This window comes from Kluyveromyces lactis (genome assembly GCF_000002515.2).
Source record: "Kluyveromyces lactis strain NRRL Y-1140 chromosome C complete sequence".
Taxonomy (NCBI): Eukaryota; Fungi; Ascomycota; class Saccharomycetes; order Saccharomycetales; family Saccharomycetaceae; genus Kluyveromyces; species Kluyveromyces lactis.
In genome coordinates, this window is record NC_006039.1 from 894,751 (window position 1) to 911,065 (window position 16,315).

Below are 16,315 nucleotides of genomic sequence, written 5' to 3' on the forward strand. Positions count from 1 at the left end.
CAAGCTAAACTAACTATCAGCTTTCTCTTTTTCAAAATTTTTCAGCTTTTTCAGATGCCATAAACAACTTCGTAGAAACACTGAAAATTAAAGAGAATGAACCTAATATATACATTACCCGGATCTTGTGATGATATTGAATTCTCCGCTACCTGCTCTATCTTATCTTGGATCTCATCTCCAGAGAAAGGTTTTCCTATCAGCAGACACGCACAGTAGAGTTATCACCTTCATCCGTCAAGTGTCCGCATATTCCACCATCTAGAACTTGATGTTTGAATTGAATTATGGAGCCGTTCCTACGTCCCGGACAGATTGCTTAGCTAGAGTTCTCGATTGTGGAGATGATAACCGTGGATCGATAAGTGCCATTTGTGAGCCGGACTTGACAATTGACGGGAATTCAAGCCTAGCAAGCAGTGAGAATTATACCAATTGTAAAATCTGTGGAGGGTTTGCGAATTTTTTATGTTCAAGAGATTCACGAGCTGGGTGGTTTTGTTCTTTTTGTAATGCTTATAATGAACTAGGGAATATTCCATTATCATCGTCATACCTAAAACATTTAGGAACTGCTGCTGTGCCTACGCATTCCAAGTTCGCCATAATCATCGATCTTAATTGTGAATTTGAGGAAAATCTAGACGCGTTGAAGATGTTACAATTTGGTTCTGTCCAGTCATTGGCCCTGATCACGATTGAAGATGGGTCTGTCACTATTCATACTGACGGGTCACACATTACCGTAGATGCAGAATCTAGTAGTTGTATCAGCCATCTTAAGAAGCTTGACACAGAATGGTTCATTGCAAAGTATGGGCTTTTAGTGAGGAAGATTTGGACGGACCAAATATCTTTCGGTGCTAAACTCGCGGAACTTCTATGTCAACGGACTAGGTCAAAAAAAAGATGTAGAAGAAACACTGCACTCGCTATTTTTCTAGCACAATGTCTAAACCCATCACAATCCATTGCATTTGTTTTCGGACCCTGTACAGTAGCACCAGGTAAGGTTATCTCAATGGACCGAAAAAATCATATCAGGCAGCATAGAAATATAGAGGAAGACAAGGATGTGAAATATTGGAAACCTTCTAGAGAATTTTACAATAAAATGAGTAAGTCCTTAAAGTTTGCTCCATGCACGGTATTCGTCGCATCCATGGATCAGGTCGGAATATGGGAGATGAGATCCTGTTTGAACAACTTTATTCAATACGAATCCTTCAATGATAGAAATTTCATATATGATTGGCAGGCGTATATTCAAGGGAAAGGATGTTATGAAATAACCAGAATTGTTATCAAAACTTCTAACAAGCTATTACTGAATGGGATCTTTGGTCCAGTCTCATCCTTGAAAGACAAGGACACACATGTATCTGACACTCCAAAGGGCTTTGGAGGGTCTGGAACCTTCCGTTACAAAGGGCCAAGTAGTAATCTACCATCAATTTTGATAAGTTTATCTGTTGATACATCTCGCAGCGCTGCTGAAGCCTTGCAAGAAATGCCAGATAAATTTTCCTTTCAAATGGAATGCTACTATAAACACTTGAATCAAGAATACGTTTCTGTAGAAACGAAATTTATTCCCAGTACAACCTTACCAGGTGAACATCTTTTAACCCAAAATTTCCACTGGGATATAATGGCTGGATCCATAATGAAAAAAATATCTTTCGCTGTCTTGTTTCAAGGCAAGTTTTATGATTACGATCTAAGGTGGTGGACGTTAGAAATAGTAAAACTTCTTAAATCATTGAATGCCATCGATGTTCCTGGCATTAAATCCTTACAAGAAGTAACGTACTTTATGCAAAGATCAACTCTCTTAAGGAAGAGAAATACATCGCCTGACGAGTGGATCGTCTACCATTGGACAATTCTGAATTCCCCTTTAAGTCATATATTCAAGATGGTTAGACCCCAAGTGTATTCGACCACAGGGCTTATTCAAAATACAACTGACATCCTTAATTATGCCGAACCTTTATTGGTAGATGGTGGTAACGTCCTTGTGGTACGAGATACTTCAGTAGGAGATAGCAGAGTTGACAGTTTGAAGGCAGCTGCTGATACCATATACCACGATGGAAGTCGATTTCCAAAGCCTTGGTATCGAGAAACCAAGCCAGGTGCTAGTCAGGATAGATTTGTAATTGCACGACTAGGCTTAACTGCAGAACATTCTTTGCATTCTGATGACCTCACGCTTGATAAATACATGGCACTGTTTAAATCAAAAAGTACTGCATGAAAAGTATGTAATCATTCATTTTACCTCTCAACAGATATCATGAACTCTATATATATATAACCAAAACCAAAAGGTTAGAATAGTTCCCCATTTACTGTCGCAACCTTCGAATCTATCGCTCCCCCTTTGAATAACAATTGTATGGCAGGAAAAGATACTATGTACGTATTCCTTGGTTTCTCCATCTGTCGCTTTTCAAAAATGACATATTTCATTTTTTAAAAGATACTATATAATTAAATCTAACCATTCTTTCCGAATAGCACATTAAAAGCCAGAGTCCAGAGGAAAAGAAAGAGAAACTGCAAGCGCGAGCCATTGGGTCGTTTCATTAGGGAAAGAAAGATGAACTCCACTTCCAACCGGACTCAGGTATTTTATATACCTGTTGGCCTAACTCAAGTTCAGAAAGATTTGTTGGAAATTTTAATCTCGATACATGCAGAGTCGTTTGTCTCATGTGTAGATAAACGTCTACTGCCAGAACTACAATCTAAATTAGAAAAAAAAGGGACAAATCTCAAAAGAGACTTGAGTATGACTGCATTAACAGATGTTCAGTTAACTGAATGGTTCTTCGAAAATATAAGAGCTGTCTCGAATCACCCTTGCCTGTTAGTTGAGCATTATATGCCTAGACAGTTTTTGTTAATGGAACCAACTGAAAGGTTGATATACACCAGCGATAAATTTGGCAAGTTAAATCTAATGGTTGATCTTTTATTGAATCGTAAGGACAAATCGAGGCCATTGCAAGTTGCTATCATTTCACATTCTGTGAAAGAATTGGATTTGATTGAAGGCGTCATGTTGGGAAAAGTTGCAAAGTTGAAGAGGTTATCTGGAACTTCTTTGTTTGACGAAAAACATGAATATGACGATCAAACTTCTGGTTCAAGAACAACCAATGGTGAAAATTCATCAAGTTCTGGTAGCGTAGCTCCTGAGCAAATCGGAAAATCGAAAGATGAATACAACTACTCTAAGTCAAGACGTAAGAATAACATATCTCAACTTGACTGGTTGTTTTTGGCAACAACCACACATTTGACACACTCTGAAGATTTACTTTCTAGGTACAATCTGGATCTTATCATCAGTTTTGATCCAATGCTGGACGAATCGTTACCATCGATATTCAAAGTCAGGAAAAATGGCAGAAAAACTCCTCTGTTTAAGCTATTGGTCCAAGATTCTCCGGATCACTATTTGTTATCCAAAAAGAAGCCAACTACTACTTCCGAAAAGCTAATTTTGGATTCCATTGTTCATTTTCTAAAGTATCGTGCCGATATCAAAGATCTTATTTCTTTACAACAATATGAAAATATTATTGACTCATTGATCAAAGAGACGGACCCTGGTGAATTTCTCCCAAGTGTAAATCCAGGAAGTTCGAGAAATAATGATGATTTGATTCCTTTTCTAACTAACCCAATGGAATTGATGCCTCTAACTTACGGAAAATATGAATTAAGGCTACAATCAGGACCAATGGACATTAAAAATTATCAGTATATTTTAAAAACACTCACGGCAGAACGACTCAAACAATGCCATGTAGAATATGAAGAGCGTGAAAAACTAGTCCTCAAGACCAGATTGAAAGAAACTAAAAGGTTAAATGACTTTGATGATTTGAAGGTGAATATCGGACAACATTTCAAAAAACTCAAAGAAAATGAAACCAAAATCAACGACTCTGAAAAACGCGTTGAAAGAACAAGATCTGAGTTGGAAGTTTTAGAAGAACGTCTAAAGAGCTTGGTTGAACGCAAATCCGAGCTTGTAAGGCTCTTAACTCTCGAAGATATTGCAAAAGAAATTGAAAATCAGAAGCAACAACATACCAAGCTATCAGATGAAGTTTCTTCCTTCAAGAAGAGTAACGATGAAGAGTCCTTTAAGAATGACGATTTGAGATCTAGCTACCAACAAAAATCGTCTGAGGCTGCTTCAGAAGTGCTAAAGACTTCAGCTCTGAAAGCTGAGAAAGAGGAGTTGGAACGCCAATTGAATGGACCTTTCACCAAGTGGGAACTTATTATATTGCAAGAAAAAGAAGCACAACTCAAATCTTCCTTACGCAAAATGGTACAGCAGTCTCAATTCCTAATACAATACATGAACCGAATACAAGGCCAATACAACATTGAAAACGAACCTGCAAAAAAATCATCTCCGGCAACGAACAACTCGTCAAGGTACACTACAAGAACTACCAGGGCTACTTCTCCTACGTACACATAAGTATTACTCCTTCTAGGATACATCCAGACCAAACCATCTCTCAACTACTGCATGCAATATACTGATATCTGAAAGCCTGTCAGATTCTGGTAAACACAAGCTTGCTTGCAAAATTGTAACACTAGCGCAATTACTCCTCTATATAGACCAGTTTGTATTATGTGAGTCAATAGTGACTTGTTCATTCTAATTTCGACATGACCACCCTAACTGCGGCAGTAACGGATCGGCATAACCATATTCAGTTGAAACTGGAACATAGAATTTGAGCTTTTTTTTTCGTACTTTTCGGATTTTAAAGACCTTTACTGATTCGTCTGGTATTTTGCATATAGGGTAGAAAATAAGAACTTTTAGTAGATTTTATGTCTTGCTCTCAAATTGAAAGCAGAAACTAAGGGTATACAGTTCTTTTTTTTTTCTTACCATTGCGTTGTATTGAGCTGACTCCCACAAAATAATAACACTTTAATCTTGGCTACTGTTAAACTCTGAACTTGATTTTGATACAAGTTTTCTGATAATGGGAAAGATGAGTTTCATTGAAGGATTGCAGAAGCGCTTTTTTTTAGGATATTCATACAAATACAACACGTTCGAACTTGATCCTATTATACTGGCAACTTCTATCAAGGTGGCAGTTTTAGATTATTTTCGGAATACGCCTTGGTATTGGATCATCAGAGACGCCGTCTTTTACCATCTGCTTTTTAACGTTTTGTCCCGGATTATTTTGTACATAAGGGGGTATGGGCTTCTGACATCAATTTCTAAATTATTCCATTATGCCAGTAGACGTTTATTTGAGGTTCTATTGAGCTTACCAATGGTAAGAGGTTCTGTCGATAAAGAGGTTTCTAAAGTCTTAGCCACAATAGAGAAAGATATGATAAAAAACGATGCGAATTTAAAGGATTTCCCTGAACTACCAAGAACAGGATTAAGTGAAGCTGATGTATTGAAAGAACTAGATAAACTCAATTCTGTTTTGAAGCATTCTGATTGGGAAAATGGTAAAGTATCTGGTGCAGTGTATCATGGTGGGGATGATTTGATTGATTTACAATCCAAAGCGTTTAAAAAGTTTTGTGTGGCGAACCAGTTGCATCCAGATGTCTTTCCTGGTGTGCGTAAAATGGAAGCAGAGGTAGTGTCCATGGTTTTGAACTTATTTAATGCTCCACCGACTGGTTGTGGTACTACAACAAGTGGTGGTACGGAGTCGTTGTTATTGGCTTGTGTAAGCGCAAAAATGCTTGGATTGCGCTACAAGGGAATTACCGAACCCGAAATAATCATCCCGAAGACAGCACATGCAGGTTTTGACAAAGCGGGATATTACTTTGGCATAAAGATCCATCATGTTGATTTGGATCCTGTGACATTCCAAGCTGATGTTAAGCAGATGAGAAAACTTATCAATAGAAATACTGTTATGTTGGCTGGCTCTGCTCCAAACTTCCCTCACGGGATCATTGACGATATCGTTTCGATCGGTAAACTTGGTGAAACTTACAAAATTCCTGTTCATGTTGACTGTTGTTTGGGATCATTCATTGTTGCGTTCATGTCCAAGGCCGGATTTAACGATGTACCATTGTTTGACTTCAGAGTTCCCGGTGTCACCTCTATTTCATGTGATACACACAAATATGGCTTTGCACCAAAAGGCTCTAGCGTTATCATGTACCGCAACCCTGAATTGAGGAAACAACAGTATTATGTCAGTACCGAGTGGACAGGAGGTTTGTATGGATCGCCAACGCTTGCGGGAAGTAGACCGGGTGCCTTGGTTGTCGGTTGTTGGGCAACTATGGTACATGTGGGAGCAGATGGATACATTAATTCATGTAAAGACATCGTCGGAAAGGCTCGTGAGTTGAAAGAATTCATTCAAAAGGAAATTCCAGAGCTTCAAATTTTAGGCGATCCATTATGTTCTGTGATATCATTCACGTCCAACAAAATTGATATCTACGAACTTTCAGACACATTGTCTAAGTCTGGATGGCACTTAAGTGCATTGCAGAACCCATCTTCTATCCATCTTGCACTCACAAAGCTATCCCTAAAATCGGTTGATGAATTGAAGCACTTGTTGAAGAGCACCGTTGACAAAATGAAACAATCACCTGATGCCAAACCTTCTTCTGATGGTACGAGCGCTCTTTATGGTGTAGCAGGAAGTGTGAAAACCGTTGGTGTGGCTGACCGTTTGATTGAAGGTTTCTTAGATAGTTTGTACAAACTTGAGCCAGAACACGCTACTTAAGAAATATCTTATGCCCTATGAAGAAAGAAAACACTAAGATCTATTTAACGAGTATATAGGAAATTCATGTAATTATCAACAGCAATTATTCACATTGTCTATGCTATTTTTTGCTCGAGCTTTTCTCCCTCTATTTACGTGTGGTGGCTGGATCTATCGCGTTAACGCTGGCTAAAACTGTCAACACCGGAAATGATCTAAAATGAAAACAAGATACGAAGTAAAAAAAGAGATTTGATCTATATATATTTATGTAATTTGCAGATATTTAACTATGAAGAAGTACGTGATATCGACACATACATACAGCTGATATTCATCTTCTTAAAGAAACTTAACCTCAACACTGGGCTAGATACTGATATGGAGGAGTTCAATGCTCTTTCATTAACCTCTTCCTGCCAGGATGATACCCTGGAAGAGTCAGATTTGCTAGCAATGTCAAATTTATCGATATCCGAACGGAAACCTATGCCAGAAGAGCTAATAAACAAATTCCTTCCATACACGCCACCATGTCCATCTCCATTGAGAGCTACTGTTAGCATTCCTAAAAGTGATCATGATGATCTTATGGAAATAGATGAAATTTATGATATTGCTGGAAATGAAGACAAAAAGATACAAGGCACACAAAATGGAAAGATGAAGGATGGTGTTGGTGAGGACTTGCTTGTCGAAGACACAGAAGATACATATTTAGACTCTAAGGGTGAGCAGACAGGGTTGATCAAGACGTTACTTTCTCCCACCAGTCTTGGAATTGCTCTGGCAACCAGAGACTTGGAAAACAAACCGGAACCATCCAATGATGAATCAGCAAATGCTGCTACTGAAATACCAGTAGAACCCATAAATAGTAAACTAGACTCGACTGTCGGTTCTTCATCAACATCAACCAGTATACATGACCTGCCAAGCGTCAGTGAGGAGAAACTACACTCCCGATATCCAGATTCGCAAAAGCCATGGCAGATTCAAGTCCAAAATCATCACTATTACTACATGGTTCCCGACAGAACGCCACAAAGCAACGAGTTTTACCACGAAACTTCCATGCCACAAACCTCGGAACATTTAGATCGAAAGGAGCTACCACTGCCCTGGTCTTCGGAATCAAATCCTGCATCGAAAGCATCTTATGCCTTCACAACATATCTACAGATGGCATTGAACATAATAACGGTAATGATTATTTGTTCTACAATCACAGCATTTGCAAAAGCAGTTCGTACAGATATCAAGTCTACATGGGAACACAGAAAACTGGAACTCGATTTTGAGTCTGCTAACTGTAAAGTGGAGTATCTTGCCAACCATTGTAATCAAGACGAAGTTGTTCCAGCTTTGCTTGAACAGTGCAATCAATGGGGCAAGTGCATGAATCGTAACAATGATATTTATTTCAGAGCAAGGACTTCACTCGGAGCCAGATTGTTCGGTGAAATCATCAATTCTCTCATAGAACCCTTGGGTTGGAAAGCATTGATTGTAATCCTACTTACTCTAGCCATATGGTGTTTTTCCTCGAACTTCCTCTTGGGATTCATGCGTGCGAAAAGCTACTACGGTACACCAACACCACATACTCAGTTAACACATTCGTCACAACCATTGCAACCACTACGGCCCACAGAATCTATGAATAATATTACAAAAGGACCCCATCCCAACTCGATGAAACAGTTAGAGCCACCGGCTGCCAGCTAACTGCTTGGAAAACCCTTTTGAGTCACATGACCTGCACTTTTCATGTAAATGATTATTTATCGAATAATATCATTACCCGGTTTTAGATCTTTTCAGAGCAGCACCATAAGCACCATAGATTTTCACTGTGGTGCTCTGTCGATTTCTGTGTAATTCAGTCCAAAAACACTGAAAAATCCAAAGGGGAGTTCGGAATTCGATTTCCTTCATTGTATCTCGCGGGACTGGCTTTCCGCCAAAGGATTTTTCTGCGACCTCTAACCTAATCTTTATCTCTTAGCGAAGTATCACGAAGAGAGTTCGTGTAAGATACTGGGAAATACAGTATATGGCCGATATGTAGGTGACTTGGGCGGAAAACTTTCGTGTTCTCCTTCCGTTACAATTCATTTGGATGAATCTTCATTGATATCTCCATGAATATATGTAATATGTTCATGTTGAACATTTCAGTCCAGTAATTTTGGTATGTATTTGAAAATTGCATGATTTCTATATAAGGGGATCAAACAAAGCTCCTTTAACAAGAAGATAAATAGTGAGGTCTAAAATATCATCACATTACTATATTTGCTTCACTTCTTGGAATATTGAAAGAGTTGTATTAACGGTATCACAAGTATTCGCTAGAAAAAGCAGTATAAAATGCTATCATCTCGTATTCAGCTATTGCGCTCTTCAAAACGATGCGTTGCGCAGCTATCCCATATTCAACCACCTAAACAAATTGGCAATGAGCCAGTTAAAGCGTTCGGTAGTAAGGATTTGGTTGATTGGGATTTACTAAGGGCTTCTTTATCTAAGTTCAAAAACTCCTCTTTGGACGTTCCTTTAGTCATTAACGGCGAACGTATTTATTATAACGACGACGGTGGTAAGAGAGGCATTTTCCAGCAATTGAACCCAGCCAACCACTCTGAAGTTTTAGCTAACGTTACTCAGGCTACTAATGAAGATGTTAAAGCTGCAATCCAAGCTTCTAAACAAGCTAAGGACAAATGGTACAAATTGCCATATTACGAGCGTGCCTCCGTTTTCATGAAGGCAGCTGATTTGATTTGTACCAAATACCGTTATGACATGCTCGCTGCCACTATGTTGGGTCAAGGTAAGAATGTATACCAAGCAGAAATCGATTGCATCACTGAATTGGCTGATTTCTTCAGATTCAACGTGAAGTATGCTAATGAATTGTACGCCCAACAACCCATTGAATCTTCTCCCGGTGTATGGAACAGGGCTGAATACAGACCTTTAGAAGGCTTTGTGTATGCAGTAACTCCGTTCAATTTCACTGCCATTGCTGGTAATTTGATCGGTGCGCCTGCGTTGATGGGTAACACTGTTGTGTGGAAACCTTCTCAAAACGCCAATTTGTCCAACTACTTGTTATTAACTGTTTTGGAAGAAGCAGGTTTGCCAAATGGTGTTGTGAATTTTGTCCCAGGTAACGCAGTGGAAGTCACCAAGGAAGTTTTGAGCGACTCGGAATTCGCTGCTTTACATTTCACTGGTTCTACTGCTGTTTTCAAGCAACTATATGGAGATATCCAGAAGGGTGTTGTGAATGGTTTGTACAGAGACTATCCGCGTATTGTCGGTGAGACTGGTGGTAAGAATTTCCACTTGATCCATCCAAGTGCTAACATTCCTCATTCTGTTCTATCCACTTTGAGAGGTGCATTTGAGTTCCAAGGTCAAAAATGTTCTGCTACTTCCAGAGTATACTTGCCCGAAAGTAAGAGCGAGGAATTTTTTCGTGATTTAGGAGGTGTCTTATCTGAAGTTCAACCAGTGAACACATCGGCATCTAAGATTAACGGTGGTGATTTACACGGTTTTATTGGCCCGGTGATCCATGAAGGTAGTTTTGATAAATTGGCCAAAGTGATTGACGATGCCAAGAACGATCCAGAATTGGAAATTGTTTTCGGAGGCTTCCATGATAAATCTAAGGGTTATTACATCCAACCAACAATCATAAAGACTACAAATCCAAGACATCCTTATTTAAGCCAAGAATTCTTTGGTCCAATATTGACTGTATACGAATATCCAGACGCAAAATTCGAAGACGTGTGTGAACTGGTTGATTCCACCAGCCAATATGGTTTAACGGGATCCATATTCGCCCGTGACCGTGAGGCTATTAAGATCGCTGATGAAAAATTGAAATACAGTGCAGGAAACTTCTACATCAACGATAAATCTACCGGGGCTGTTGTCGCTCAACAATGGTTTGGTGGTGCCAGAATGAGCGGTACTAATGACAAGGCCGGGTCTGGAAATATCTTGAACAGATTTGTTAGCGTCAGGAACATCAAAGAAAACTATTATGAATTGACAGACTACAGATATCCATCCAATTACGAATAAGTATATCGACCTGCATGAACTTTAAATTCCCAATCTATATAAATGTACAAATACCTAAACTCTTCAAGAAATAAAGTCTTTTTTTAGCGAAACGGAGACAACCTTGGACATGTATACGACAGTCACGCTGTAAGTGCTACTTTCGATGGTGCATGCCCAAGATCTCTCAAGCAGCTTCATTGTATATGAGGATGCCTTGTCTTTCAAACAGGCACATGTCCGGGTGACATTACTTGTGAGGCTAAAAATACTCCATATATTATTACATGTAAAACAGTGTGGATCCACCTCGTTTTAGATAGAATATAATAAATAATATGAAAAAACATGCTAATTAGTGACAATTTTTTAATATTCTACTTGCAATAGACTTGTTGAACTGACGAACGATATCGTTCAACATAATGTTTCGTTGAGCTATGGACGGACTTTTCATACTTCTTGACTTTGGCGTCCAATCTAACTGACTTGTTCCGAATTTGACTTTTTGCAAGTGGAGGGTAACAGAAAAGATTTTTTTTAGAAACTGCTAAAAGTGGAAATAGCTGATTTTATAAAATGAATTTTTGAAGAAGTTGAATTTAGAAGGAAGAAAAGATCAATTTAAGGAGTAAAGCCAAATTTGATCCCCCAAAACAGAACGGACCAACAGCTTCAAAGTCCTGCAAAGCTATCAATTATAGTTTATAGAGGGTTATTTTCTCTCTGCGAGTGTGTTTTTTTCTGTTTTCTTAGGATTATCTATCTTCGTTTTACTCGGGCTTGAATATTTCTTTCTAGTTCCCTTCTTTTTTTTTGGAGTTTTGCAATACCGTGTGATACAAGGTTTTCGAAAGCTTTGTCATCAGTGATATCATTTACTTGTGCTTTCACCAAACATTGTACGTTTTACAATTTGACTTATCCTCAAGTGAAATAGCTTCTCCCCTCCTTTTGAAATCTCTTTTTGTCATTCTGTCGATCTTCCCGTTTTATTGCTAATTTGAAATTGGGACTTTTTATTTTCTTTGACGATATACATTATTGGCTTTTAGTTAAATTTTCCTTTGAACGGCTCAATCACTTATAGTTTTTGGCACTGATTGATAGAACTACGTCTTGAATTTATTGGCGGAATCTTAGCGGATTATCTCGGAATCATAGTAACTATAGAATCTGTGACCTGGATACCAAAATATAATATTTACAACAATATCAGTACTAAAGGGCAAAATTAACCTAAAGTTATTATGCCAGAACAAGAAAGATTTGTTCAGACTACCGGTGGTAAGGGTACTCCGAAGCAAATTCACATTGCTCATAGGAAATCTCCTTCTGAACTTACGAATTTAATGATTGAGCAGTTTACTCTACAAAAACAGATCGAGAATAATAGTAGTGGCGGAAACTTAGGCGTACAGGGACAATCTGCCGCCAACTTTTTACCGCAACCACCCAACGTGCAGTATCAACTGTCCCCAAATTCAGGTAATAGAAAAGGCAGGTCTCATTCTAGAAGTGGTTCTGCATTCTACAACAATAACGATCACAAACAAAATCCTGCTGCAGGTGGACACAGAAGAACTGGCTCTCAGACGAGCGTATATGGACATTCCAGAAGACAATCCATTGGTTTGAATGAAGCCAAGAGAGCCGCTGCAGAAGAACAAGCAAAAAGAGAAAGTGGACCTCAGATCAAAATTGACAATGTTCAAGATATCCCTAAGTTAGTCGATGAAAATGAACAAACGAGCTTCAAATTCCCTGGATCTCCAACAACCGAGTCTAAGAATCTAGGTCACCGTAGAACTCAGTCAAATATGTCCCCTAATAGATCATTCCAGTTTCCACCTGCTAAGTTGAACCAAAAGGAAAACAATGATGATTTCATACCCGTTGGAACCCCGCATCGTCGCACTAATTCGAAAAATGAAGGTATCGACGGTAATTGGAGGTTGCAACAACAGCAACAGCAGGTATCGCCATTTCATCACTCTAGAACGCATTCAAGAGAATATTCAGGCCACCCAGGTTTGGAACCACCACCTGTCTTCCAACCAGGTCATAAATCACGTGGATCCAATGCTTCTTCCCACAGTTTTACCTCGGCAAATGGCCAGCAAAACTCCAATGGCCGTAAATCACTTTTCGCACCCTATTTGCCACAAGCTAACATTCCTCAACTAATTGAAGAAGGCAAATTGGTTGCAGGTATTCTACGGGTCAACAAGAAAAATAGATCGGATGCCTGGGTTTCGACCAACGGTGTGTTGGACGCCGATATTTTCATTTGTGGTTCGAAGGATCGTAATAGAGCTTTGGAAGGTGATCTTGTTGCCGTTGAGCTTTTGATGGTTGACGATGTCTGGGAATCGAAAAAGGAAAAGGAAGAGAAGAAGAGAAGAAAAGATGCAAGCACTCAACAAGATATTATTCCACTAGACTCTAAAGATGATTACCATAATGATGCTTCAACAAGTATTGTTACAAGCGCATCATGCTCTAGTGAAAATAAAGGATCAGATGCTACATTGGGATCTTCATCTGGCTCCATCAAAAGAAGAGGATCATTGAAGCAGCGCCCAACTCAAAAGAAGAATGATGACGTAGAGGTTGAAGGTCAATCTTTATTATTGGTCGAGGAAGAAGAGATTAATGATGATTACAGGCCTTTGTACGCTGGACACGTAGTCGCGGTGTTAGACCGTATTCCGGGCCAACTATTTAGCGGTACTTTGGGTCTATTAAGACCATCTCAACAAGCGAACAACGATGTGAATAAGCCAAATAAGCCGAAAATTGTTTGGTTCAAACCTACCGATAAGAAAGTTCCTCTAATTGCCATTTCGATAGAACAGGCGCCTAAGGACTTCGTCGAAAATGCTGATAAGTATCTGAATAAAGTTTTCGTTGCTAGCATCAAGCGCTGGCCAATCACTTCTTTGCATCCCTTTGGTACTCTTGTCTCGCAATTAGGCGATGTGAACGATCCAAAAACTGAGATTGATTCAATTTTGAGAGACAATAATTTCTTAAGTGATGAATATTTAGACCCTCAGGACCGTACAAAGGAGAGAGATAGTTTTGCACCTGTATTGCTTTCAGAAGAGCAAAGCAAAACAAGGCGTACTTATGAAAATGTCATTGCCATTTCAGAAACTGGTGAAGTTTCTGATTATGCGGTCCATTTAAGAGACACTGACAACGGTAACCTTGAATTAGGATTTCATGTTGTTGATGTAACAGTCCATATTGAAGAAGGTTCATCTTTGGATAGAAGAGCTAGGAAAAGATCTAGCGCTGTCTTCATGCCACAGAAGACTGTTGGTTTGCTTCCAGCCGCTCTGAATGAATTCTTAAGTTTGCAGCCCGAGAAACTGTCAAACACTGTCAGTATAATATATGAACTGAAGCCTGAAAACTTTGATATTGTTACAACGTGGATAGGCGAGACTCGTGTCAAGCCAAACACCTCATTGACACATGACAGGCTTAATCAAGAATTGGAGAGATCTTCAGCTTCGGGCTCAAAGTTTGTTGAGAAACTTGAGGCAGTGGCTAAAGAATTTTACCGCTGTAGGCTTAACTCCAAAAATGCTGATTTATACAGGACTTTGCCCCTTTTGGAATCTCTCGATGACGAGAAGGTTAAAGTTGATTTGAATATTTTACAACGTTCTAAAGCTTTGACCCTTTTATCGGAAATAGAGCGTAAAGTGAATAATACCGTTGCTACTCGATTGTTCACTTCCCTGGGAGATGTTGCTTTCTTGAGAAGACAACCAGAACCAATTTCTACCAAATTGAAAACGTTCCAAAAGAAAGTTGAAAAACTTGGCGTTGAGATGGATATAACAAGTTCTGAATCAGTTTTGAATTCAATTCTTGCCATAGATAATAACACTACAAGAATGGCGGTTGAGTTATTTTTATCCAAGACCTTAACACCGGCTAAATATTTCATATCTGGTAAAGTCGAACCTGACCAATTTGCGCATTATTCATTGAATTTGCCATTGTTCACACATTTCACAGCTCCTTTGAGAAGATACTCTGATCATGTGGTTCATAGGCAGTTGAAGAGCATAATTAATGGTACAGAGTATAAAGAAACTATTGAATCTTTAAAAATCACGTCTGAATATTGTAATTTCAAAAAGGATTGTGCACATCACGCACAGGAACAGGCTATCCATTTACTCCTCTGCAAAACAACAAATGACATGGGGAATCAAAACGGTCAAGTACTAACTTTGGCCACTGTTTTGCAAGTATATGAATCTTCTTTTGATGTGTTTATCCCTGAATTAGGTATTGAAAAGAGAGTTCACGGTGATCAGTTACCTCTTGTTAAAGCAGAATTTGACGTTGCCGAGAGAGTCTTAGAACTCTACTGGAAGAAAGGTGTTGATAGTGCGACTTTTGTGCCATCTGACGAACAGAATCCAAAATCTTACAGAAACTCTATTAAAAATAAGTTTAACTCCAGCAGTAAAGAAATTGCTTTCAATCAAAACAGCTTGCAGAACAATTTGATTAGTGAGCAATTTAGCAAAGAATTGAAAGAATTGAAATTGACACCACCATCTTTGAATTTGCGAAAGTTCAACAACGCAGATGCATTGGAAGGATATTTCGAAACCACTGTCACAAGAGAAGAAGGTGACAACTATATTCAAGAGATCAGAGAACTTCAACAAGTTCCTCTACTCTTAAGAGCAGAAATTGGTATGGCGTTACCATGCTTGACTGTTCGTGCATTAAACCCATTTATGAGAAGTTGAACTCTTTCTCAAATGAGTTCCATTAATTTCTTCAGTTCTATTCACGTATCCGAACGGCGTATACCTATAACGCTTACATTTTTTATCTAATTTCATGTATATTATCTTGATATATGTCTATATAACGAATGCAAATTTTTCTAGTAACTCATTTGGAATATAGAAACTTCTTCTAGTTTCGTTTTTGTTAGTTGCAGTTAATAGAATTCTCTTTATTTGAGAAACAAATGTCACTTTAAGATCCTAAACCACAGAAATACTACAGACGAGTCGGGTACTAAATATGTATATCGTATCAGGAATTTCTAATGAAAAAAACCGATACCGAGCACAACAAGATTTTAGAGGTTTACCACTACTACTAGTGTTACACTTAATATCCTTCCCTTAGGTGTAGATCTTTGAATGTTGTTTTGGAATAATTTCAATAGGTGGTATACAAAAAGATCTATTTCCAACTTAATAGCTAAATATATGATACAAACAGTTCCCTTAGTTCATTCCATTGTGAAAGTTTAGAATTATTTGTAACTCTCATTTGTCTAGCACCTTCAGTTAGCTATTGCATCTTGCTTATACTTTCTCTTGGACTATTTACAAGCAAACCACCATCTTGCACAATGAATTCTTGACGACAGGAAAAAAGACTTTAATATTGAGATCATGAACATAACAATATCTTCG

General features: G+C 38.6%; 6 protein-coding genes across 6 annotated transcripts; all 6 read left to right on the plus strand.

Annotated features, from left to right (window-relative positions):
* Positions 1 to 271: 271 nt before the first annotated feature.
* Positions 272 to 2,260, plus strand: NEL1 (GTPase-activating protein NEL1; the record flags this gene model as incomplete). The annotated part of the gene is made up of 1 exon (XM_452666.1): positions 272 to 2,260. One exon carries the CDS (start codon positions 272 to 274, stop codon positions 2,258 to 2,260), a length of 1,989 nt encoding a protein of 662 aa, XP_452666.1.
* Positions 2,261 to 2,605: 345 nt separating this feature from the next.
* HDA2 (Hda2p) lies at positions 2,606 to 4,510 on the plus strand (the record flags this gene model as incomplete). Its single annotated transcript, XM_452667.1, has 1 exon — positions 2,606 to 4,510. One exon carries the CDS (start codon positions 2,606 to 2,608, stop codon positions 4,508 to 4,510), a length of 1,905 nt encoding a protein of 634 aa, XP_452667.1.
* Positions 4,511 to 5,033: 523 nt separating this feature from the next.
* Positions 5,034 to 6,782, plus strand: DPL1 (sphinganine-1-phosphate aldolase DPL1; the record flags this gene model as incomplete). The annotated part of the gene is made up of 1 exon (XM_452668.1): positions 5,034 to 6,782. One exon carries the CDS (start codon positions 5,034 to 5,036, stop codon positions 6,780 to 6,782), a length of 1,749 nt encoding a protein of 582 aa, XP_452668.1.
* Positions 6,783 to 7,145: 363 nt separating this feature from the next.
* On the plus strand, positions 7,146 to 8,492 carry BRL1 (Brl1p; the record flags this gene model as incomplete). Its single annotated transcript, XM_452669.1, has 1 exon — positions 7,146 to 8,492. One exon carries the CDS (start codon positions 7,146 to 7,148, stop codon positions 8,490 to 8,492), a length of 1,347 nt encoding a protein of 448 aa, XP_452669.1.
* Positions 8,493 to 9,137: 645 nt separating this feature from the next.
* On the plus strand, positions 9,138 to 10,868 carry PUT2 (1-pyrroline-5-carboxylate dehydrogenase; the record flags this gene model as incomplete). The annotated part of the gene is made up of 1 exon (XM_452670.1): positions 9,138 to 10,868. One exon carries the CDS (start codon positions 9,138 to 9,140, stop codon positions 10,866 to 10,868), a length of 1,731 nt encoding a protein of 576 aa, XP_452670.1.
* A 1,229-nt stretch (positions 10,869 to 12,097) lies between these two features.
* Positions 12,098 to 15,631, plus strand: SSD1 (mRNA-binding translational repressor SSD1; the record flags this gene model as incomplete). The annotated part of the gene is made up of 1 exon (XM_452671.1): positions 12,098 to 15,631. One exon carries the CDS (start codon positions 12,098 to 12,100, stop codon positions 15,629 to 15,631), a length of 3,534 nt encoding a protein of 1,177 aa, XP_452671.1.
* Between the last annotated feature and the right edge of the window lie 684 nt (positions 15,632 to 16,315).